Genomic DNA, 25,623 nt, shown 5'->3' with positions numbered 1-25,623 from the left:
GAGCACCACCAGTGTGGCCCAAAAACAAAAACAAAAAAATAAATGGGAAGTTCTGATTATTTTCCACCATTTTTTCTTCCCCTTCTCTTATTCTCTCCTTCCCATATTTTTTTTTTTTTTTTTTTTTTTTGGTGTTTAGGTCACACCCGGCAGCACTCAGGGATTACTCCTGGCTCTCTATGCTCAGAAATTGCTCCTGGCAGGCTCCGGGGACCATATGGGATGCTGGGACCACCGTCCTTCAGCATGCAAGGCAAACACCCTATCTCTCTGGTCCCTCCTTCTCATATTCTTTTAATTTGGAGATTATTTCTCCTGTTATGTATCACGATTTTTATATTCTCTTTATTCTTTATCTTCTCTTTTTCTTTTGCTACTTCATTGTTGATTACTCAATGTTTCTATACATGCAGAAAATATCTGTTGCTATAATTTGTCATTGTATTCTTTTAACTACTTCAGTTCCGTTTGTTGGACTCATTAATACTTTGAACCAGCTGTTTCTTGTAATGATCAAGTTTCTTTCCATTTAGTGATTGCTTTATTTCCATTTTTATTGCGAGGTATGTTTGAGGTCCTCCTCGATAGGCTCAAAATTTTTGTTGTCTTTGAGGATTTGCCAGAAGTCCTGTCCTTTTTTTCTAGTACAGGTGAATTCTGTTACCCTTAGATTTTTGTGGTATTTTTGGGGGGGGCACACTTGGTGATGCTCGGGTTACTCCTGGCTATGCGCTCAGAAATCGCTCCTGGTGGGGACCATATGGGACACTGGGGATTCGAACTATGGTCTGTCCTAGATTAGCGTGTGCAAGGCAAACATCCTACCGCTTGCGCCACTGCTCCAGCCCCAAGATTTTTGTGGTATTAACTATTGAATTTTAGATTCCCTATTATCTGAGTATTAATATGATATATTATTTTATATTAAGGGGCTACTGCTTATGATCTGTTATTTAACATTTTCCATGCCCTTGAGATGGAATTTCAAAGGTGAGGCAAGTAAAATCCTTTACTTTAGGATTATTATGAAGGTATTTGAGGGCAGATATAGAACTCACAAGCTTCTAGTGTCAGTGAGGTTGAAGGCTGTAACTCATTCACATGTTTTTGTCATCATAATGGCCTCTATGATCCCTTGGAACAATTGATTGGGTTTAGATGCAGTATATTTAGGTTAATTGGAAGAGGTCTTGGGACTGAGGGTGGTTGCAGCACAGCTCCCCATATTTCAGAGATTGGGGAAATAGGTCATCAGAGCTGGATGGCAGTAATGAGTGGAGTTCAAAGTGCCACCCAAATTAGGTCAAAAGTAATGTCTAGTCCACAGTCCATTCTGTGGGTTCTTGATACCTGAAGACTGAGCAGCAAGTAGAAACTGTAAATTTCTGAATTGAAGAACATATTTTTTTAACTTTTTTTTTCCTTTCTATTTTTCTATTACAGGTGCAAGTGAAAGTGTAGGGAAACACATGCTGGAAGCCTGCAACAATAATTTGGAGATGGCAGTTACTATGTTCTTGGATGGTGGAGGGATTGCTGAAGAGCCCAGTACAAGTTCAGCAAGTGTCTCCACTGTCAGACAACATCCAGAGTATGAATTTATTATTGTTGTTAGGAGCTACTTCTTGCCTAAGTAAAACATTTGCATTTTAATCAGGTTAATTCTTTTTTTTTTTTTTTATTTAAATACCATGGTTACAGGTTGTTCATACTACAGGTATTTTCCACAGATAAAGCTATTCACTATTGAGTTACAATCATACGATGTATAATAACCTTCACTAGGTGCTGATTAATTCTCTTTAAAAAACTAAAAAAGTTGGAAACATCTGAAAAAAGTTTTGTAGTTATATACTTTAAGTTCTCTAGTATACTGTCATGTGGGTTTTTTTGTTAGTTTTTTTTTTGTTTTTTTTTTTTTGGTTTTTGGGTCACACCTGGCAGTGCTCAGGGGTTATTCCTGGCTCCAGGCTCAGAAATTGCTCCTGGCAGGCACAGGGGACCATATGGGGCGCCGGGATTTGAACCGATGACCTCCTGCATGAAAGGCAAACGCCTTACCTCCATGCTATCTCTCCGGCCCCTTGTTAGTTTTTTTTGTTTTGGTTTTTGGTTTTTGTTTTTTCACACCCATTTGATGCTCAGGGATTACTCCTGGCTAAGTGCTCAGAAATTGCCCCTGGCTTGGGAGGACCATATGGGACACCAGATCGAACTGTGGTCCTTCCTTGACTAGCGCTTGCAAGGCAAACACCTTACCTCTAGCACCACCTCGCTGGCCCCAATCATGTGTATTATTTTTGAAAAGTACATTTTAGTAATGCATTAGCAGCACTTTATAGATGAGAAAGCAAAAATATAGCCATTTTTCCTTCTTTATAATAGTTAAGCAGCAGATATGGAAGTGAAGTCCATTATAGCTTAGATTTCTTGTTTTGTTGGGGGTTTTTTGGTTTTGGGTCATCCCTGTCAGCTCTCAGAGGTTACTCCTGACTCTACCCTCAGAAATCACTCCTGGCAGGCTCAAAGACCTTATGGGATGCTGGGAATTGAACCACCATCTGTTCTGGATTGGCCACGTGCAAGGCAAATGCTCTGCCGCTTTGTATCTCTCCGGCCCATATTTCTTTCTTTTTTTTCCCTGGTTTTTGGGTCACACACGGCAGTGTTCAGGGGTTACTCCTGGCTCTATGCTCAGAAATCTCTCCTGGGCAGACTCAGTGGACCATATGGGATGCTGGGATTCGAACCACCGTCCTTCAGATGCAAGGCAAATGCCCTACCACTATGCTATCTCTTCGGCCCCCAAAATTTCTTAATTGTTTATTTTCCTATGTAGAAATAGTCAACAGCAAACCAGCAGACCTGCTGCTGGGTTGAGCCTGGCTATAAGTGCCTCTTCACTCCCTGGCCCCACTGGTTTTGCCCCTTACAAACACACTATGCAAACAAAAGACATGAATTGTGATTTTAGAAATTTAAAATTATTAGAAATTAGAAACTTAAAAAGCCAAATAATATTTTTATCAAAACTTGCCTCTTTCTTGTTCTAGTTTCAAATTCTAAGTAATATTGTTTATATATGTACATATACACGATATACATATTGTATATGAAGTCTGAACTTTAGAGATCACTGCTATATTTAAGTAATCTTTTTATAGCTGTCCTTGTATTTCAAATGTAATGTTCCCTTTTCCCCTAACTTAGCTCAGATTTTAATGGAAATCGATATAAAACCGTCATTTAGGTCTGATGCCACTTAGTCACAGAGTACATGTGTTGCACGTCGAGGCTCTAGCACACCACAGAAAATCAAAATCAAACAAAAACGCACCATGATTTAATTTACAAAATACCTGTTATTTGATCACCTGGTTTTGTTTTATTTGTTTGGGGCTACTCCTCTTGTAGTACTTGGGAGACCATGTGGTGCCTGGAAATAACCCTAGAAGTCCCTGATTCAAAGCTTTAAATTCAGCCCTTTATGCCATTTTGCAGACCCAATAATATCTGTCACTTGAATAACAAGTATTTACAGTTAATTTGAATGAACTTTACTTAATGGATAACACATTTCTTAGTTAAGTTTAAAATACTTTGAGGGACTGTGGACTATAACTTAGTGGCATAACATTTGTGTGTGTGAGATATCAGGTTTTATCCCTGGCAACAGAAACACAATCTAAAAATTAAAGTTTTTATTAAGATCTTTATTTATTGAATTTTATTATAATTTGACAGATTCTATTACTGATTAACATTTGATAGTTTTGCATTTCTAAACTATATATATTTTTTTTTTCTCTTTACAGTTGATTTGTTTTTAATTCACTGGGTTACCCAGTTAAGTTATGTAGCAAATTTAGATAAGCTGTAGATTCTGCTTTTTAGTAACTACTACTTAATTTTATCCCTCTCCTAATTCTTTCATCAGATTAAGGTTGGTTGTTTTAAATTAGGATAATTCTGTGTATAAGGAGAGATGTATCAGTGTGGCAGTGACTTATTAAAGGAAAAAATTTTCCTTTTAATCCGTAGGTTTCTTTTTACTTTTCATTCTAGTTTTTGGGACATACCAGAGATACTCAGGACATTCTTCTGATTCTGCAGTCAAGAGTTTACTCCAGGCAGGGCTCAGGAAACAATTTGGGTTTCTGGGAATCGAATCAAAGGGGGCTGCACGCAAAGCAAGCAGCCCATCCCCTGTATCTAGCTCCTTAAACTAATAGATTTTTTTAAGGCAATTAATGGGCCCATTTCTTTTGAATGAAAGAGGAATATAATTTTGATGAATATAGGATCCATTCTTTCAGATTATTGAAATCTGTAATAGCAGTGGCTCTTATGAAACTATCCTTTATTCTTCAGTTATGTCATTTATTATGGTTTTATCTGCCTAGTTGCTCTTTATTGCAAGATATTCTTTTTTTTTTTTTTTTTTTTTTTTGGTAGGGAGGCCATACCCAGTGGTGCTCTGAGGTTACTCTTCACTTTGTGTTCAGAAATTGCTCCTGGCAGGCTCAGGGGCCATATGGGATAGATACCATTGATTGAACTTGGGTCAGCCGCATGCAAGGCAAATGCCCTATTGGCTGTGCTATTGCTCTAGCCCCCAAAGCAGGATATTCTTACTAATAATTTATTTCATCAAGTATGTTTTGGAGTTGCATTTCAGCTATCAAAAACAGGACTATAAACTCAGTTTTTACTATTTGTACACTTGAGTGGTAAACATGCTTAGTATACCTTTTCTTATAAGCAGAAAAATAATAAACGTGAAACATTATTACTTGCTACGGACATTAGTCAACAGAGTTTAATATTTGTGTTAAATTTTAAAATAAACTGGTACTTAAGGTAAAATACTTTTATAATGTATGAAGTAGGGAGAATGTATGTCAGAGTGGGGGGGCAGTAAATCAGTATGCTGCCCTATATTAAACCTTGAACTTGGACCTGGAGAGATAACACAGCGGAGTTTGCCTTGCAAGCAGCCAATCCAGGGCCTAAGGTGGTTGGTTTGAATCCCGGTGTCCCATATGGTCCCCTGTGCCTGCCAGGAGCTATTTCTGAGCAGACAGCCAGGAGTAACCCCTGAGCACTGCCGGGTGTGGCCCAAAAACCAAAAACCAAAAAAAAAAAAAAACCTAGAACTTAAGTACATTGACCCACATATTGCACTCCTATGTGAGGTTTTCTTGTAAGGAGGGCTTGGGGACATACCTGGTGGTGCTCTGGGCTTACTCCTGGTACTGTGCTAAGGGATCACTCCTGGAGAGGCTTGAGAGTAACTTAGGGTGCCAAGATTGAACCTGGGTCATCTGTGTGCAAGGCAAGCACCCTACCCACTGTACTATTTCTCTGGCTCCCTTTGTACATTTTACTAAAAAATATAAATTATTAGTAAACTCTATGGAGATAAATTTTGAAGAGTTCCTGATGAATATAAACTCATTGCCTGAAAACCCCCATTTATTCTGCCCTTATGCCTCTGTACCCAGTAAAGCCAGTACTGGCATCCTCCTGATGCACCCCCTCCCCATTTCATTGTTGCTGTAAAGTTACTTTAATATATCTGTGATTTATGATAATGCTATAATAGAAATGTAATACTGCTTTTATTAAGTCTTTATTTTTTTCCTGCATTTTTCATTTCTCTTTGTGAACATTTGAGCAATATATGCTAACTTCTTTTGTTTTAATTAGTTTATATGCAAACCATCCAGCATTCATTTATATTGATTTGTTGTGGTCCCTAAATTACTAAGCTTGTTTGTTGTCCATTGTACTTCTTTTTTTTCTTTTCTTTTCTTTTCTTTTTTTTTTTTTTTTTTTTTTTTGGTTTTTGGGCCACACCCGGCAGTGCTCAGGGGTTACTCCTGGCTGTCTGCTCAGAAATAGCTCCTGGCAGGCACAGGGGACCATATGGGACACCGGGATTCGAACCAGCCACCTTAGGTTCTGGATCGGCTGCTTGCAAGGCAAATACTGCTGTGCTATATCTCTGGGCCCCCATTATACTTTTTAACTTGAGTGTATTCACAGTAATTGATAAGAACTGTTAACAGAAAGTTTTCATATTATTTTCCCATTCTCTTGATAGAGAAGAAGTTCGTGCCCCAATTCCTCAAAAACAAGAAATACTGGTGGAACCAGAACCTTTGTTTGGTGGTAAGTTCACCTTTTTCCTTTTAGCTTCATTGATCTTTTTGTTCTCTTTAGGTCATTTTTTGTATTTATGATTTTCATGAGCTTATAAAATTTATTTAGGTAAATTAGATTAACTGGGGATGAAGGATGAAGAAAGTTATATGAAAATGTATATGTCAGGGCTGGGCAGTGGCGCTAGAGGTAAGGTGCCTGCCTTGCCTGCGCTAGCCTTGGATGGACCTTGGTTCGATCCCCCGGTTTCCCATATGGTCCCCCAAGCGAGGAGCGACTTCTGAATGCATAGCCAGGAGTAACCCCTGAGCGTCACCTTGTGTGGGCCAAAAACCAAAAAAAGAAAGAAAGAAAATGTATATGTCTTGGGGTCGGCGAGGTGGCGCTAGAGGTAAGGTGTCTGCCTTGCAGGCGCTAGCCAAGGAAGGACCACAGTTCGATCTCCCGGCGTCCCATATGGTCCCCCCAAGCCAGGGGCAATTTCTGAGCACTTAGCCAGGAGTAACCCCTGAGCATCAAACGGGTGTGGCCCAAAAACCAAAAAAAAAATGTATATGTCTTTTGAATTGAAAAAACACTTAACTTTTTTTTTTTTTTTTTTTGGTTTTTGGTTTTTGGGCCACACCTGGTGGTGCTCAGGAGTTACTCCTGGCTGTCTGCTCAGAAATAGCTCCTGGCAGGCACGGGGGACCATCTGGGACACCAGGATTCGAACCAACCACCTTTGGTCCTGGATCGACTGCTTGCAAGGCAAACGCCGCTGTGCTATCTCTCCGGGCCCACCACTTACATTTGTTTTGTTTTGTTTTGTTTTGTTTTGTTTTGGAGCCAAACCCAAGCAGCACTCGGGTTACTCCTGGCTCTGCACTCAGAAATTGCTCCTGGCAGGCTTGGGGGACCATATGGGTTGCCAGGGATCGAACCTGGCTCCGTCCTGGGTTAGCCATGTGCAAGGCAAACACCCTACCCATTGTACTATCACTCTGGCCCCTTGAATATTTTTATTTAATCTTTTTTTGTTTTTGTTTTTGGGTCACACCCATTGATGCTCAATCGCTCCTGGCTTGGGAGGACCATTTGGGACACCAGGGAATCAAACCTTGGTCCATCCTATGCTAGCACTTGCAAGACAGACGCCTTAACTCTAGTGCCACCGCTCTAGCCCCAAATGTTTTTCTGTTTTGTTTTGGTTTTGTTTTTTGGGCCACACCGATTTGATGCTCAGGGGTTACTCCTGGCTAAGCGCTCAGAAATTGCCCCTGGCTTGGGGAGAGCATATGGGACACTGGGGGATCAAACCGAGGTCCTTCCTTGGCTAACACTTGCAGGGCAGACACCTGCCTCTAGCACCACCTCACTGGCCCCATCCCCCAAATGTTTTTATTTAATCTTTAATTTGGAGTTTACTAGAGCAAGAAATAAAAAATATCTATACTATTTGGATTTAGAAATAAAGATGCAAGAACAGGGAAGTTCTGAATATCAATGTCTAAATATACTTCACATATTATTCAGTTTATCTAGTCTGAACTATTGCTAATATACCAGAAGTAATAATAAATTAATTTTTGTTTCTTTTATTTCTTGGGGGTGCTCAGGGCTGCTTTGAACTCACTGCCCAGGGATTTGTTGATGCTTGGGATTTTGTGCCTTGCCATGGAAGATTGAAGCCATGCCTTCTGTGTGCAAAACATTTACTTCAGCTCATTAAATTATCTCTCTTAACATGATTTTTTTTTTTTTTTTGGTTTTTGGTTTTGGGGCCACACCTGGTGATACTCAAGGGTTACTCCTGCCTATGCACTCAGAAATCGCTCTTGGCTTGGGAGACCATATGAGACACCGGAGAATCGAACTGCAGTCCGTTGTAGGTTAGCGTGGGCAAGGCAGATGCCTTACCACTTGTGCCACCGCTCCGGCCCCTTTCATGATAATTATTTTATTTTAAAAAATTTTAGTGGGCAGCGCAGTAATCCAGCAGGTATGATGCTACCTTGTGCATCCCTGGCATCCCATATGGTCCCCTGAGCACCTTCAAGAATGTTTGCCTGGTGTGTCACAAAAACTAATGACAAAAACCTTTTCTATTAAAACACCATGATTTACACAGTCTGTTCAGGCATACACAGTTGTTTCAGGCATACATGTACCAGTCCTCCCACCAATGTCTCCATCACTCCATTGATCTGAAGGTCTCTCTTTATTCCAGTACCATGTTTTAAAGACTATACTGCTTTATAGTAGTAGCTTGAAGTTGGGGAACATGATGCTTCCATCTTTTTCCCAAGGGAATCTCATCAGCCTTGTTTTGTGCCAGATCTTAGCTCATCTTTCTCCATTGAGTATAATGTTTGCTGTGGGCTTGTGGTAAATGGCTTTGACTATGTTGAGGAAAGTTCCTTCAATTCCCATCTTATTCAGAGTTTTTATCATTAGAGGGTGCTGAATCCTGTCAAATGCTTTCCCTGCATGTATTGTTAGAATCCTATGCTTTTTATTTTTTTTTTCTTTCATTGATACAATGTATTCAGTTGATTGACTTACACACAGATAGAATCGTCCTATTTGGTCATGGTGATGAATTTTGATGAATTGTTGGATTCTATTTGGTAGTATTTTGTTGAGGATTTTTGCACTGTGTTCATCAAGGATATCCCTTCTCAGGGATTTTGATGATTCCATTGAACTCATCCCATAATACTGTTCATTTCTTTTCAGACTTTGATCTGCTTTCTGCTGTTTCCTTTTTATTTTGGAGCTTCTTGATTATTATTCTGGTATTCTGAGCTTCTGTTGACTTCTATATCGCTACACCCCCCCCCAATGTAAACAGACCCTGAGACCCAGGAAGGCACCAAGTTTGAAAAGGCCCCAGCTACCTGAGGGAGGGTCTTTCAAAGCTGTCTACTATTACAGTATTTATTCAAAAGTGCCTGTACTCACACAGAGGGTGTTTGAAAAAGTAGCTCCTATAAGAAAGGAAGCTTGGAGAATAACCTGTACTCAAAGGTATTGGAGCCCTGAAACCTTGGTTGCCTATCCATGAGGCATTCAGGAAAAAAGGTGATGTAACATAAATATTAATAGTGACATAACTTAAGCTTAACATTTTAAAGATTACTCAGATTTAACAATTACATGGATTCAAATATTCTTTTTGTTTGTTTGTTTTGTTTTTGGGCCACACCCGGCGACGCTCGGGTTACTCCTGGCTGTGCGCTCAGAAATCGCTCCTGGCGGGGCCGGGCGGTGGCGCTAGAGGTAAGGTGCCTGTCTTGCCTGCGCTAGCCTAGGACGGACTGCGGTTCGATCCCCCAGTGTCCCATATGGTCGCCCAAGCCAGGAGAGACTTCTGAGCGCATAGCCAGGAGTAACCCCTGAGCGTCACCAGGTGTGGCCCAAAAACCAAAAAAAAAAAAAAGTGTTAAAAAAAGAAATCGCTCCTGGCTTGGGGGACCATATGGAACCCTGGGGGATCAAACTGTGGTTAGTCCTAGGCTAGTACGGGCTAGGCAATACCACCACCGCTCAGGCCTCGAATTCAAATATTCTTTAATAATTATTACTCACTTTTCTTAGAGCTTCTCTTAAAGATTACTCAGATATTACACACACCTTATGAGGAACATTTGTGCAGATTCAAGTATTCTCTATTCTCTATTTAGTCTTACATAATAATTACTCTCAAATCTAGTTTTGCTGTTAGCATATATGTAGTCATATCAAGGGTTAACATTTTAAGCCCCAATTCAGAGTGTATAGACCAGAATAAGACCAAAACAACATTAGTCACTGGGAAACTGACCTTGCTGGCTATAGATCTCAAATTAGCAAAAAACGACTTCAAAAGTGAAACTGCCGTGCATCAGAAATAGGCCTTGAATAATATGCCGCTGTACCTTTTTTGGTAAATTAGCTTTGTCTGAAAATTATGACTTGTCAAGGAATTGTGTATAAATATCCCACTTTTTGTTTTGAATAAACAGAACAGAGCTTGAACCCAACTTCATTCAGTCTTTGGCCTTTGTCTCCCACAGCCATTTTGTGCATTTACCTTTCAAGGAACCTCAGAAGTTTCCTTAGTGTCAGGACTAATAAGTCTGTGACACTACCTCACATACATGTTCTTCATTTCTACCATATATGACTGTAGTCATTTATTTTTAAATTTCAATTCTTGTTCTTTCTTGTGTTTTGCTGACTGCTTATGGTACTTTAAAAAAAATACTCATCGAACAATTTGTTATAGTCTTATTTACAACATTTTCTGAGAATTTCTAGTATTGTTTGTCTTCAGTAAGACTGTCTTCATTGAACTTGGTGGGCTTATTCAATTTTCCCCATTGATTTTTTTTTTTTTTTTTTTTTTTTTTAGTGTTTTTACTATGCTGAGGGTGAAACTTTGTAGTTAGATCCCCCTGGAAGATGATGAGTGATTATGCTGGGTTACTCTTTTTCTTCTTTGCTCATTTACACCAAATAACAGGAAGAATAACTGTGAGCAGTGTGTAATTTATTGAGTAGATTAAGAGCTGTAGTGTGGGCCAGTTAAATGGCACTGATCTAGTGTAGAGACTGCTGGGACCTACTCTGTAGGGAGGGCCTCTATCTCCTATACCAGATTAAGCCTGGTTTGTTAATCTGGGGCAAGCCTCATTAGAAATAGCAAAGCAGAGAGCAGGACAGGAGCTATAGTGTGGGCTTGTTTACTAGGTTCTTAAAAAACGTTATAAACTAGTACTTTTTTTTTTTAATTAGTATTTTTAAGCCAAGGAGTAATGCTCTTGGATGCTTTATATTTCTTTTATTGCAAGGAAAAGGGGGAGATATTGGGTACAGAAGACTAGGAAATAGTCTCATGTTATTTCACTGTTGAATGGAAACAACAAAGTGCTTATCAAATTGCCCCGTGTCCTCTTAAAATCTCCCTGATATTAAGGAGGGTCAGACTAAATTTATACTCTAATTATTGGACTATATAATTTAAAGGTCATTGAAGAGCTAATTTTTTCATAGCTAGAAATGACTCAAACTATTTCTGGAACCAGACAACAGTTAAGCTGTAGGTCATATGCACAGTACTGGTGGAGTTTGCTTCCCACATAGCCTCCTGAGCATTTCTGGGTGTGTACTGGTGGTCCCCGACACTGCAGGACCTTTGCAACACTGCATCCTCATGCATTGAACAACTGATCTGCTTGTTGTACATCACTGAGAGTAACTGCTGAGATTCCTGAGCACCAATTAGGACCCTAAACTCTTAAAAAAAATCCTGTTCTGAGGTGATAGTGGCAGGTAGAAAACTCACAGGCAGGGCCGGGCGGTGGCGCTAAAGGTAAGGTGCCTGCCTTGCCTGCGCTAGCCTTGGACGGACCGCGGTTCGATCCCCCGGTGCCCCATATGGTCCCCCAAGAAGCCAGGAGCAACTTCTGAGCGCATAGCCAGGAGTAACCCCTGAGCGTTACTGGGTGTGGCCCAAAAACCAAAAAAAAAAAAAAAGAAAACTCACAGGCAGTCAGGCTTCAGGAGATATCAGCTTTATTCAGTGGATAAAAGCAAAAAAGCCCCAGCCTTCCTCACACCCTTATATAGACAAGAATCAGGTACCACCCTAGGGTAAGAGCCAAATATCAAGTAAGGAACAATCCAATAATCTATCACTAGGTCACACTGTAGGTTGGGCATAATAATTTATTAGGGAAGGATCAGTAAGATAATCTTATGGAAATGTTTTCATATATAAGATGAACTTAAAATTTGTTTTATCACTTCTTTTTCTTTTCCCATGAAGCTCCTAAAAGAAGGCGGCCTGCACGTTCAATATTTGATGGTTTTCGGGATTTTCAAACTGAAACTAGTAGGTATCTATGACCAGTTTATCCTCTCCCCTTCCTTTCCCTCTCCTTCTTCACTCCCTCTCCCATCCCCCCTCTTATTTTCTCCTTTTGGGATAGAGGCAAAGAGATAGTACAAGGATTAAGGTACTTGTCTTAACTTCTTGCCAGCACCTATCATTTCTGGCACTGCTAGGAGCAGCCTCCAAGTCAAAAGCTGGCTTGGCTTTTCCATACCCCACATCACAAAACAAAAGTGATATTTAAAGACTGGGAGGATAGCTCAGTAATAAAAAAGCATCTGACTTACAAGGGTAAAATTGTGAATTCATTCCCCAACCTTGTCTCCAGCTGCTAAATATGGTCCACATTGCCTCTGTTGTCTGAGGTACGATTGCAATAGTACACAACCTTCAGTCCACAGCCATTTATGTTCAAGCACTGCAACTAATGTTGTAGTTCAGTGATGGCTAACCTTTTTGAGCCCAAGTGCCCAAACTGCTGCACAAAACCAAAGAATTTCCTCAAAAGTGCCAGCACATCAATTGAACCTTAATAACAAGATTTTAGTATCTAAGAACTATGCGGCACATGGCGCATATCTTAATTGTGGACCTTCCGAGTGCCAGCTGCAAGGCCTTCGCATGTCACCGCTGGCATGTGCCATAGGTTCACCATTGCGGTTGTAGTCCATAACCCTGCAACTATAGAGGATTTGCATGTGCTGACCTCTAGCAAGCACATGTATAAGTCGTCAGTGATCCCTGGTTAGGCCTACAACCAAAATGTGCGTGAACACCACAACTAAGTGATCGCAGCCCCCGGTGAGCATATGTGCAAGCATCACAGCTACATGGTATGGTCCCCTCTCAAGTTCTGTAGCCCAGTGTTGCCAGTACAGTAGCCAAATGCTTGATTCACCACTGATCTGTTATTCAGTGGCCCAGGAAATTCCTTTGATTGGATAGCTATTAATAGGCATTCTGTGTTTAGTCTTAACCTTGAGAGAGTATCAATGTGTCTTCCACATTTTCATAATTTGTATTTGAAATCAAGCTGATGAGTACATTGGTTTGGGATTTTGGGGAGTTAACTTTGTTTTTGAGTTTGGAGCCAGCAGTGTTTGGCTGTAGCTGGCTGTATGCTTAGGAGTGGTCTCTGAGTGCTATGGAGACCGCTGATAGAAGGCAAGCAAAGTAACCTCTATATTAGCTCTTGGGCCCAATTAGGGGTGGGGGGCTAATAGCCACACCCAGTGGTCATGAGTAAGTACTCTTTGCTCAGTAACTATGATCACTTCTGGCAAGGGCTAGGGGGAGGGGACTATATGGGATGCTGGGGATTGAACCTGGGTTGGCTATGTGCAAGGCAATTATTGTTTCCGCTTAGCTCTAGCCTAACCGTTAAGTGACTCCTGAGCTTGATATTTTTCAGTGCCATGCTTATGAATTATTTTATGGTTCCTTGAAACTTCTTTTTACCTGTGTTGCAGTTCGACAAGAACAGGAATTAAGAAATGGAGGAGCAATAGATAAGAAACTAACTACCCTTGCAGATCTTTTCCGGCCACCCATTGATTTGATGCATAAAGGCAGCTTTGAAACAGTAAGTTATAAAGTGATTTTAAACCTTTTGAATGGATCCTTTTCCTCTTTTGCAATTTTCAGTGTCTTTTATCACCTTTATTCATTGAGGGGGGAATTGGGCCCACACCTGACACTAATAGGAATTACCTCTGGAGATGCTCAGGAAACTAAATGGGATGCCAAGAATTGAACAAGGTTTGGATGAACTCAAGACAAACTTCTGTCTGCTGGACTATCGCTCAAGCCCCCTTTATTTTTATAAGTAAAAAGATTTTAGTATATAGAGTATTGACATCTTAATAAATTTGATAAAATATAAAATCATTAAATTACCTAAAGATTAAATTTATTTTATTTATATATATGAGATTGATTGCTTGGTAAATTCTGTTGATTGGCCTTGGAATTGTTTAAAATTTTTTACCTTGGGGCTGGAGAGATAGCATGGAGGCAGGGTGTTTGCCTTGCATACAGAAGGATGGTGATTCGAATCCTGGCATCCCATATGTTCTCTCGAGCCTGCCAGGAGCGATTTCTGAGCGTAGAGCCAAGAGTAACCCTGAGCGCTGCCAGGTGTGACCCAAAAACCAAAAAAAAAATTTTTTTTTAGTGTTTGGGATTTGGGCCACTTGCTGTGCTCTATGCTCAGGGATCATGCATAGTAAACTCATGGGACCTTAAGGGGTTTCAGGGCAAAAATCCAGGACAGCTGCTTATAAAGTAAATGCCTTACCTGCTGTACTGTTTCAATAAGGCAGTATAATAATTTATCACCTGCATACTAAAGAAATGATATTTCCTAGAACAAGAAGTTATTTTCCTATATTTTGTGCTTATTTTCCTTTCTTCGTTCATTGATAGCCTATGTTGTTGTAGAAGTATAGTTAATGCACACATGTAAATTGGTATGACTAATTTCTGTGTTCTGAAAACTCTTAGATAGTATTAATTGCCAGAAATAAACGAAGTATAACTTTTACAGGCCAAAGAATGTGGCCAGATGCAAAATAAGTGGCTGATGATAAATATTCAGAACGTACAAGACTTTGCATGCCAGTGCCTCAACCGTGATGTATGGAGTAATGAAGCTGTGAAGAATATTATCCGGGAACATTTCATTTTTTGGCAGGTGAGATTAAAGAGTTAATCGACATTTTTGTAGTATTTTACGTCTGTAGTGTGGAATATTAAGGAAGGAACAATTTTGTTGCAAAAGGCTTAATATGTTATAATGTCCAGTAGAAATATAATGGGGTCCATGTAATTAAAATTTTCTTATAAGGGACCGGAGTGATAGCACAGTGGTAGGGCATTTGGCTTACAACACACTGCCCACCCTGGACCAACCTGGGTTCCAACCCTGGCATCCCATATGGTTCCCCGAGCCTGCCAGGAGTGATTTCTTTTTCTTTTTTTTTTTGGGGGGGGGGTTTGGGTCCCTGAATTTGGGGGCTCACCCAGCAGTACTCAGGGGTTACTTACGGCTATGTGCTCAGAAATTGCTCTTGGCTCGGGACCATAAAGGATGCCAGGAATTGAACCCAGGTCCATCCTGCAAGGCTAACTATCCTACCATTGTACTATCACTCTGGCCCCACCAGGAGTAACTCCTGAGCACTGCTGGGTGTGCCCCAAAAAACAAACAAAAAATTAATATTTTCCTAATAGTCACATTTAAGAAAGTTTATAAAAGAAACGAGTGAAATGAACTTATTTAAAAAACCAGTACATCGAATATGAAACTAATGCTTAAATATTAGTGAGCTATTTTGATTTTGGGGTCAGTCTTCAAGATCTGTATTTATACTTAGTAGTATAGTTTCTAGTATATATTCTAGTGGCTGCCATAATCAACTGCCATAATCTGCTAACGTAGAAGATCGTAAAGTAATGGGTAACATTTGGCTAAGACTTGGATTTCACCTTGAATTTGATTTTCTTTTTTTTTTTTTTTTGTTTGTTTTTGGGCCACACTCAGTGGTGCTCAGGGGTTACTCCTGGCTATCTGCTCAGAAATAGCTCCTGGCAGGCACAGGGGACCATATGGGACACCGGGATTCGAATAAACCACCTTACACCTTTTGTCCTGGATCGGCTGCTTGCAAGGCAAATGCCGCTGTGTTGTCTCTCCAGCCCCAAATTTGATATTCTTTATAGCATTAGATTTTGACTTAGTCTTGTTGGCTCTATTTTCTTTTTATTTTTCTTTTTGGGTTGTACCCAGCAGTACCCAGGGCACTCCTGGCTCTGTGCTCAGAAGTTGCTCCTGGCAGGCATGGGAGACCATATAAGATGCAGGGATTCGAACCACCATCTATTCTGGTTCAGCTGCATGCAAGGCAAATGCCCTACCACTGTACTATCTCTTTAGCCCCTCTACTATTTTTTTTAAATTATTAAGATTCAGTGATCTTATTTTGATTTTCTATTTTATGAACAATTACGGAAATTAAAAGTTCTGAATGTAGGTCAGAGTGATAGCGCAGTGGTAGCGATTTCTGAGCATAGAGCCAGGAGTAACCCCTGAGTGCTGCCTATTGTGACCCAAAAATAAACAAACAAACAAAACAAAACAAAACACAAATTGCTCCTGGCAGGCTCAGGGAACCATATGGGATGCTGGGATTCGAACCACCGTCCTGCATGCAAGGCAAATGTCCTACCTCCATGCTATCTCTCCGGCTGCTCAAGCTTATAATTTTAATATATTATGATTTATTAAGGCACATATGGTTGAGCATCAGGAAATGATAAAGGTGGATAAGGTGGACCGATAAAAGGATGAGCAGGGAGCCAGAATATAATTCAGTGTAAGAGCCTTGGGGTTTTTGTTATTGTTGTTGTTTTGGTTTTGGTTTTGGGGTCACACCCTGTGGCGCTCAGGGATTACTCCTGGCTCTGTGCTCAGAAATCACTCCAGACAGGCTGGGGGTCTATATGGGATGCTGAAATTCGAATCACGTCTTACCACTGTGTTATCTCTCCAGCCCCTAGGAGCTGTGATTTCTATTCCCATTACCACATAGTCACCCAAGTACTGAGTGGGGAATAGTGCCTAGTACCCATTGTGTGCTCCCTGAAAAAGAAGAGTAATATCTGTTCTGAATTAGGAAGGAATGAAGGGAGGGAGGGAGGAAGGAAGGGAGGAAGGGAGGGAGGGAAGCATTCATACCAGATGATTTTAATTTTCTCTTTAATGTAGGGGTGAGAGCCCAGTATATATCAGAGTTATATAACAAGGGTAAACTGGATACATTTTTAAGAGGCTAACTTTTTTTTGTTTAATATATCAATAATTTAACAGGTTTATCACGACAGTGAAGAAGGTCAGAGATATATACAGTTTTATAAGCTAGGGGATTTCCCCTATGTTTCTATCTTGGATCCACGGACAGGTAAGATTTCTTTCAGCTTCTAGCTTTAACCTTATCTGTCTTTCAATTACCTAAATAACTGATCTTTAATATTTGGGTCCAATTTTAGAATTATTTGCAAGAATGTAGGTGAAAATTTATTGTTCCCATCCTTTAGAATTATTTAGACATCTATTGAATTATGTATTTAGGGAGTTTCTGGTAATATTTTATATGTGTTATTTTGTTATTTTAGAAAATTGCATATATATTAGTTTATGAAGAGCCACTATAGAAAAGTGGTAATTGTTCTATTCTTGTATAATGTTGTTAATTTGAATTCAAGAGCGAGCTCAAAAGGCTGGCCATGGAGGACTCAGGTTTAATATACAGCACTACCTGTTCCTCTTAAGTGACTCAGGTAGCCCCAACAGTGCTGGACCCAAGTAGTACCAGCCTGGAATGGCTCCAGGACCCTGGACTCTGCCTGGAGGACCTGCCTCACCCCCACAAAAATATTAATAAATTAAATGCATTTTTATTTTTATCATTTTTTATATTTTATATATATTTTATTTTTATAATTCTACCAAAGAAAAAGAAGATAGAACTTCTTTTATTTCTTGATTTTGAAGAAGGGGTCTCGTTGGCAGATCTGGGGTGATACTCTTGACTAACAACTCATTGTTAGTATCCGAGGACACCATCTTGCATGGATCCTAGGGCCACCCTAGGATGCTGGGGGACTTCAAGATTCTCAGTGATATTTCAGGCCATTTGGTGCTAGGGAGTGAGCCTGCTTTATATGCACCCTAATCTCTGTACTGTCTCCCCAGCACTGTTGATTTTTATATAGATACTGCTGTGCTGATTTTCTTCTTCTTAAATGACAGTAAATGTTACCAGCTGTTAAGACAGTTACCTTTATTTATGGTTATTAGTTTAATCACCATGGTGGCTGGGAAATATATTCTCTGGATTATGGAGACACTGTAACAAGAAGATGAGGTGGCCATATAGTCTCAGTACAGTTTAATTATGCATTCACAAAAGAAATAATGAGGAATGGATAGATAATGAGATATAATGAGAAATAATGAGGGATGGATAGATAATGAGAGCTGGAATTAAAGCACTTGTCTTGCATGCTGCCAACCCTAGTTCACTCCTAGCACCAACCACATAATGCTGCCTTGAGCATTGCCTGTCTAAACCCTGATGGGGCCGGGGTGATATAGTATAATGGGTAGGATGTTTGCCTTGGAAGATTCCAACCCATGTTCAATTCCTGGTTTCACATGTAGTACTCCAAGTTTGCCAGAAATAATTTCTTAGCTCAGAGATGATCCGTGAGTATTGCCAGGCGTGGTCTGAAAACAAAAACAAAAACAAACACATAAAAAGAAATAAACCCTGAGCACTGCTGGTTTGAATCAAAAAATAAGCAAAAGTACTTGATAAGATGTTCAGAAAGTATTAATTTAGCTATGTTTATATATTCTGTTTTTAATCTTTAGGTCAAAAACTAGTCGAGTGGCACCAGTTAGATGTATCTTCCTTCTTGGACCAAGTAACAGGATTTCTGGGTGAACATGGGCAGTTGGATGGACTCTCTAGCAGTCCCCCCAAAAAATGTGCCCGTTCAGTAAGTATAACTTAAAAGTGGTATTGAACAATTAAATGAAATAGTATATGTGTATCTTGTATTAAATGTTTGAGGTTATGATAGTTTGTAGGTGTTAGGCATGTCCACATCTCAATATAAATGTACGTCAATAGGTCTCTCCATCAACAAGCAATTCTCAAAGGCCAATTTATGTCCAAGAATTCGTTTCAGTTCTTACATTGTCTAGGTGAAGATAACATCAAATTCCATAGGTTAAGGGCGCAATCTCCTAAGACTGCCCTCCACTTCAAATATGGTTGGCAAGCCCCACATGAACAACCCAACACAGAAGTTTCCATTAGCTCTTTCTCAGGCTCCAGATAACTGTTTAAATCTAGTTTTTTTAAATATACTTTTGATAAATTAGTTGCCAAAGAGTTGCCAAAGATTTTTTTCTGCCCCTTCCTCAGATTTGAGTAATTGCTAGAATAACACCCAGAGCACAGGAAACCTATTTATCCTCTTATGTTACTGGTTTATTTCAAAGGATGTGAGTCAAGAACCCAATGAAGAAAAACAAAGAGTAAGGTATGGGGAAAAGTTATGGAATGTTCATGCCCTCATCAAACTGGTCATTCTCCCTCAAATTGCATTTGTTCAGGAACCCATAAGCTCTTCCAAGCTTCTTTTGGACTTTGATGCTTCATTATATAGACATGATTGATTAGACAATTGAACCTGATTTTTTGTTTTGTTTGGGCCACACCTGGCGGTGCTCAGGGGTTACTCCTGGCTATCTGCTCAGAAATAGCTCCTGGCAGGCACGGGGGACCATATGGGACTCCGGGATTTGAACCAATGACCTTCTGCGTGAAAAGCAAATGCCTTACCTCCATGCTATTTCTCCGGCCCCCGAACCTGATTTTTAACTCCTTCCAGTCCATGGAAAATACCACACTGATTCATAGTTTTCTTGCACATTCAGTTCCTTTCTTGAAGCTTTTCCTATGTTTCTAACTTTGATTAATATACTGAAAAGTACCTTTGCTGATTACAATACTTACACAATTGTAAGTACTTTTGAAAACCAGTGAATATTGAATGATGACCAAATGTGTATAAGAAATAATACTTGGGGCTGGAGAGATAGCATGGAGGTAAAGCGTTTGCCTTTCATGCAAGAGGTCATCGGTTCGAATCCAGCGTCCCATATGGTCCCCTGTGCCTGCCAGAAGCAATTTCTGAGCATGGAGCCAGGAGTAACCCCTGAGCACTGCCGGGTGTGACCCAAAAACCACAAAAAAAAAAAAAAAAAAAAGAAATAATACTTTTATTTGAATCACCAGTTTTTCTTAAAAATCACAATATTGGGGCTGGAATGATAGTGCAGCAGTAGGTAGGGCATTTGCCTTGCACACGGCTGACCCACGACAGACCTGTGTTCGATTCCTGGCGTCCCATATGGTCCCCCAAGCCAGGAATGATTTCTGAGCACATAGCCAGGAATAACCCCTGAGTGTCACCAGGTGTGGCCCAAAACCCAAAAATAAAAAAAAGTCACAATATCTCAGATAAAGATAGTAATATAAATAGTAGATAATTGCAAACTGTGGCTATATAGTATCATAGACATCTTATATTTGTGATTTTCTACATAAGGATTTGTCCTCTCAGGAAAATATATTCATATTCTCAATCTTCTTGAAGCCCTGGTTCAAGAATTTGACATCAAACCTGGTTTTAGAAGTAGGCAACGTGAATATGTACCAGTGAGCAGGAGGACTGATCTGGCAGTTTTGATGACAGAATTCGTTTTTTCAGGGTCAAGCGCCTCAAGATTTCAGTATCCAGATTTAAGAAGCTATGGAAATACATTAACTAGAACAAACCTCAGGATATAGCCGAACATTTTTACTGGTTATATATAACCTGTTAAAAAATATATGTAATATATAGTAATATATATTATGTATGATACATAATTTATATATAAATATATAACTTGTAAAATATATATAAGATTTAATCAAGCCTTGGAGCGAGTATACGTATATTTATTTTTTATGATATGCTGTAACTAGAAAGACCTGTTTGTTAGTTGGTATCAATATTAGTTGTAAGATAAGGAGAATGGGGACCTCAAATTGCTTGTAGGACCTGTTGGCTTTGAATATAAAAGTACTTTTAGAGGAGTCTATATAAGGAAAGTCATCTACAACTCCTTGCCATAGGATGTCCCCAAATGACTGCATACCAAAGAGTGGTACAAATTCTTTTTATTTCTAAACTGCAATGGATTCTTTTTTAGATTTGTTTCTTCCTTCCCTTTGTTGTTATGATGACTGGAGGTTGTACACATGCCTGGCTGCATGCCTGCACATATAGTTGAGTTTGCCAAAGATTTCATTCCTTTACACTTGTACACGTGCTCACCAGGAGTTGACACTCTAAATGTGTGTATGTCCCTGGGGTAAGGGAGGTCAGGGGACCTTTAGTCCTCACATAGATGCATTCCAGGGATTGTACTTCTTGGCTGTGGTGCTTTATACAACTTTTAATTTTATTTGCTGAGGGTTACATCCCTTAACTGTGTACACATTGATCTAACTATAGTGAAGTCAGATTGCTCTAGGAATCAGACATCAGCACCTCTTAGCTCAGCTTATACTCAGCACATAACAGTGAGACTACAAACTGAATATTTAGGAATATTGGTATAATAATACATAATCATAATTAGGTACAAATTAGGTGACTGGCACCTCAGGTATCTTTTGGGGGGGGTTGGGTTTTGGATCACACTCAGCAGCACTCAGGGGATAATCCTGGCTCTGCACTCAGAAGTCACTCCTGGTAGGCACGGGGGACCACATGAGATGCCGGGATTCTAACCACTGTCTGTTCGAATCAGCTGTGTGCAAGTCAACTGTTCTACCGCTGCAAGTCAAATGTCCTACCGCTGTGCTATCTCTCTGGCTCCTAAGATACCTCTTAAGTTACAAATTTAAAAATTTTTTAAAAAATCAGCTGAGATTAAAAAAAAAAAAAAAAAAACGGGGCCGGGCGGTGGCGCTAGAGGTAAGGTGCCTGCCTTGCCTGCGCTAACCTAGGACGGACCGTGGTTCGATCCCCCGGTGTCCCATATGGTCCCCCAAGCCAGGAGCAACTTCTGAGCGCATAGCCAGGAGTAACCCCTGAGCATTACCGGGTGTGGCCCAAAAAACCAAAAAAAAAAAAAAAAAAAAAAAAAACAGCAAATAATGACTTAAACAAGGAAGGCAACACTTTTCTCAATAAGAACTTTAGAGTAAAGCATTCTAGGACTTGACTCATAGATGTCATTTAGGGTTTTTCTTTTCATTTCCACTATCTGGTTTTTTCTTTCTGCTATCTTCTCCCTTGGTCTTGGCTTATGTCCCCATAGTCACAGTCATATTCCCACTAGTATCTAAGCACTACAGAAATAAATGTCCACGAGTCATAATTTTTCTTGTTTTAGCAGATATTTTCTTGCACAGCCTTACATACTTGAGATCTTATTAAGAAGGATGTAAAAAGGGGCCAGAGAGATTGCTGGAGGTAGGGAGTTTGCCTTGCATGCAGAAGGACAGTGGTTCGAATCCCGGCATCGCATATGATCCCCTGAGCCTGTCAAGAGCTGAGAACAGAACCAGGGGTAACCTCTGAGCACCGCCGGTGTGACTCCAAAACAAAACAAAAAAGTTGTACTAAATCAACTTTGCTTTCCTAGACTAGAACCTAATTAATTATAGTGCATTAACTTTAGAAGTATACTGTTAGGTTTTATTTGCTAATAAATTTTATTTGTCAAGCATATTTATTTGTGGTTGGGGAGGTGGTTGTTTCTTTTTCTTTGTAATATCTTTTTGGGGTGGGTTGATTTTTCTTTTTTATTATGTAATGTCTGTTTAAGTATTTTCTCTAAGTTTCTGTGTAGATGAATATTTCTTCCTGATAGTCAATGATTTTACCAGTGCAACCATCCTGGACACAGAATTTTCTTTGTGATGTTTTATTTTGGGAGGGGGGTTGAGTTTTGGGGTTTTTTTGTTTGTTTGTTTGTTTGTTTGGGGGTGTGGGCCATACCCAGCGGTCTTTGGGGATTACTCCTGGCTCATGCTCAGATACTGCTCTTGGCTCGGGACCATATGGGTTGCTGTGAGATTGAACCCATGTCTGTCCTGAGTCAGCTGTGTGCAAGGCAAACTCCGCCCCTATGTGAGATATTTTTATTTGTTTGTTTTGGTTTTTGGGTCACACCCAGTGGCACTCAGGGATTACTCCCGGCTCCAAGTTCAGAGATCAATCCTGGCTAACTCGTGACCATATGGGATGCGGGAATTTGAACCACAGTCTGTCGTGGGTTGGCTGCATGCAAGGCAAATGTCCTACTGTTATGCTATCTCTCCGGCCCCCTTTTTTGAGATGTTTTAAGCTAAAGATGCAATTTGATTATTAGATAGGGCATACAAGTATCTATTTCTTTAATGAGTTTTACTATTTAGGCTTATGTCTACTTCACATAAAAAGCCAGATATACTGATCTAATGTTGTCATATTTTTTGTTGCTAATGTCTATAAGTGACATACCTGCTCTCTGTCCAGTTATGGTAATTTGTGACTTCTTTTATCCTGAGTAAGGAATTATAAGTTTTATTGATATTAAGTGAGTAATTCTGGCTTCAGTCATTTTTCTTCTATTTTTTTAGGCCATTGATTAGAGTTGTAGTTTTTATTATCTACAATATATAGTATAAGATTCAACTATGAAAGATTGTATTAATCACAGTTATCACAAATAAAATTTAAAAAAAAGAATATAGTATAGCTTTAATTTAATTTTTCTTTGTGGATACTTCCTTTTTTTAGGGGGTCCACACTCAGTGTTGTTCAGGTGATACTCCTGGTTCTGTGCTCAGGAATCACTCCTGGCTGTCATGGGGACCATAAGGGATGTTGGGGGTCAAACCTGGGTAGACTGTGCATGCAAGGCATGCCCTACCTGCTGTGGTATCACTCTGACTCTGTGGAAACTTTTTAAAAATGGAATTGGAGGATGGGCCCGGAGAGATAGCACAGTGGTGTTTGCCTTGCAAGCAGCCAATCCAGTACCTAAGGTGGTTGGTTCGAATCCTGGTGTCCCATATGGTCCCCGTGCCTGCCAGGAGCTATTTCTGAGCAGACAGCCAGGAGTAACCCCTGAGCATCACCAGGCGTGGCCCAAAAACAAAAACAAAACAAAACAAAAAAAAAATGGAATTGGAGTAATTAATATAAGACATTTTCAAGTACAGGTATTTAGTTCCATATTCCTGTGGAATTGCTGTTGTAGCTCTGTACTATCAATATTTTCTAGTTGTAAGGAAAACTTATAAATGAAAATCTTCAGCTAACATGTTTTCTTTTATAGTCATGATTGGTCTTATAAGTAAGGATTCAGAATGAATATTAGATAGGAGTCTAAGTCTGTCATGTTGGTAGTTTTAAAATCAAGCTACATACTGACCAGTGTCAATCATCATTTAAACCTTACAATCTACTAGGCTACTACAAATTACATAGATACAACTACTTGCTTATTCTGTAGTAAAATAGCATTAGGCTTATTTAAAAGTGTTTCCTTTGGGCCCAAAGAGATAGCACAGCGCCGTTGGCCTTGCAAGCAGCCGATCCAGGACCAAAGGTGGTGGTTCGAATCCCGGTGTCCCATATGGTCCCCCGTGCCTGCCAGGAGCTATTTCTGAGCAGACAGCCAGGAATGACCCCTGAGCACTGCCAGGTGTGGCCCAAAAGCCAAAAAGAAAAAAAAAAAAGTGTTTCCTTTAAGGTTCAGATAGGTACACTTGGCTGACCCCAGTTCAACCCATGGCATTACATTTGATTCCCTGGCATGACAGGAGTGATAACTACTTAAGTATAGTGTCAGAGTTAGACTTGAGCAACCAACACTGAGTGAAGTCCAAAACCCCAAATTAATCATTAAAAAATAAGAAGTTTAATTCTTTGCTATCTGATTGTAGATAGTAAAAGCCAACATACGTTTCTTCTGATATTTTCTTTGTAACCTGTATATTTTTTATTTTTTTATTCACTCTGAACATCTTCAAAAGTAGAATGACTTTATTGTTATGTATCCATACTAATTTCTACATTCAGTATGACCAAACCAGTCATCTCTGTCTTCTGCTACTTGCATTTTCTTGAAGTAAATTTCAAATTTTGTTTCATTCAATTATACTAAGACTTGTATTTTTTAAAAGAGAATGACTATTTTTTAAAATATTCTCTTTTGTTTTTGAACCACATCTGGTGGTGCTCGAGAGGACCGTGAGGTAGCAGTGATTGAAACTGGGAATCGGGGCCGGGCGGTGGCTCTAAAGGTAAGGTGCGCCTGCCTTGCTTGCGCTAGCCTTGGACGGACCGCGGTTCGATCCCCCGGTGTCCCATATGGTCCCCCAAGCCAGGAGCAACTTCTGAGCGCATAGCCAGGAGTAACCCCTGAGCGTTACCGGGTGTGGCCCAAAAACCAAAAAAAAAAAAAAAGAAAGAAACTGGGAATCAATCTTCCATTGCTAACCATGAGTTCCACTCCTGTTTCTGTCTCACCAATAATAATGACTATATTTAAAAACCACAATCTTACATTACCATGAAGATATGCTTAAAATAGAAACAGTAATTTTAATGTTAAAAATAGCCAATGTGGGGCCGGGAAGGTGGCGCTAGAGGTAAGGTGTCTGCCTTGCAAGCGCTAGCGTAGGACAGACCGACGGCGGTTCGATCCCCTGGTGTCCCATATGGTCCCCCCAAGCCAGGGGCGATTTCTGAGCGCATAGCCAGAAGTAACCCCTGAGCGTCAAATGGGTGTGGCCCAAAAAACAAACAAACAAAAAAAAGCCAATGTTCTACTTTTGATTGTCATATAAGTTTGTGTTTGTCTGCACAGTTTGAATAGAAATTAAATTAAATCTGTTCAGTATTATTTTGTGACTCAATAAATTTAGTGAAATCTTTTATGTTAGAACTTTTTACTCAGGGGAAATCCATTGAAATTTTTC

At 39.9% G+C, this 25,623-nt stretch overlaps 1 protein-coding gene across 1 annotated transcript in view; it reads left to right on the top strand.

Annotated features, from left to right (window-relative positions):
• UBXN7 (UBX domain protein 7) overlaps window positions 1-25,623 on the top strand; it is a 60,550-nt gene that overhangs the window by 29,930 nt on the left and 4,997 nt on the right. The window contains exons 2-8 of the mRNA XM_049774460.1: window positions 1,444-1,591; window positions 6,107-6,174; window positions 11,957-12,022; window positions 13,492-13,604; window positions 14,568-14,714; window positions 16,890-16,980; window positions 18,456-18,583. Coding sequence (XP_049630417.1) covers window positions 1,444-1,591; window positions 6,107-6,174; window positions 11,957-12,022; window positions 13,492-13,604; window positions 14,568-14,714; window positions 16,890-16,980; window positions 18,456-18,583 — 761 coding nt within the window. The remainder of the gene's footprint in view (window positions 1-1,443; window positions 1,592-6,106; window positions 6,175-11,956; window positions 12,023-13,491; window positions 13,605-14,567; window positions 14,715-16,889; window positions 16,981-18,455; window positions 18,584-25,623) is intronic.

This window comes from Suncus etruscus, chromosome 6 (genome assembly GCF_024139225.1).
Source record: "Suncus etruscus isolate mSunEtr1 chromosome 6, mSunEtr1.pri.cur, whole genome shotgun sequence".
NCBI lineage: Eukaryota > Metazoa > Chordata > Mammalia > Eulipotyphla > Soricidae > Suncus > Suncus etruscus.
Note: the sequence above shows the minus strand (reverse complement) of the source record. Positions and strands in the feature narration are given on the sequence as shown.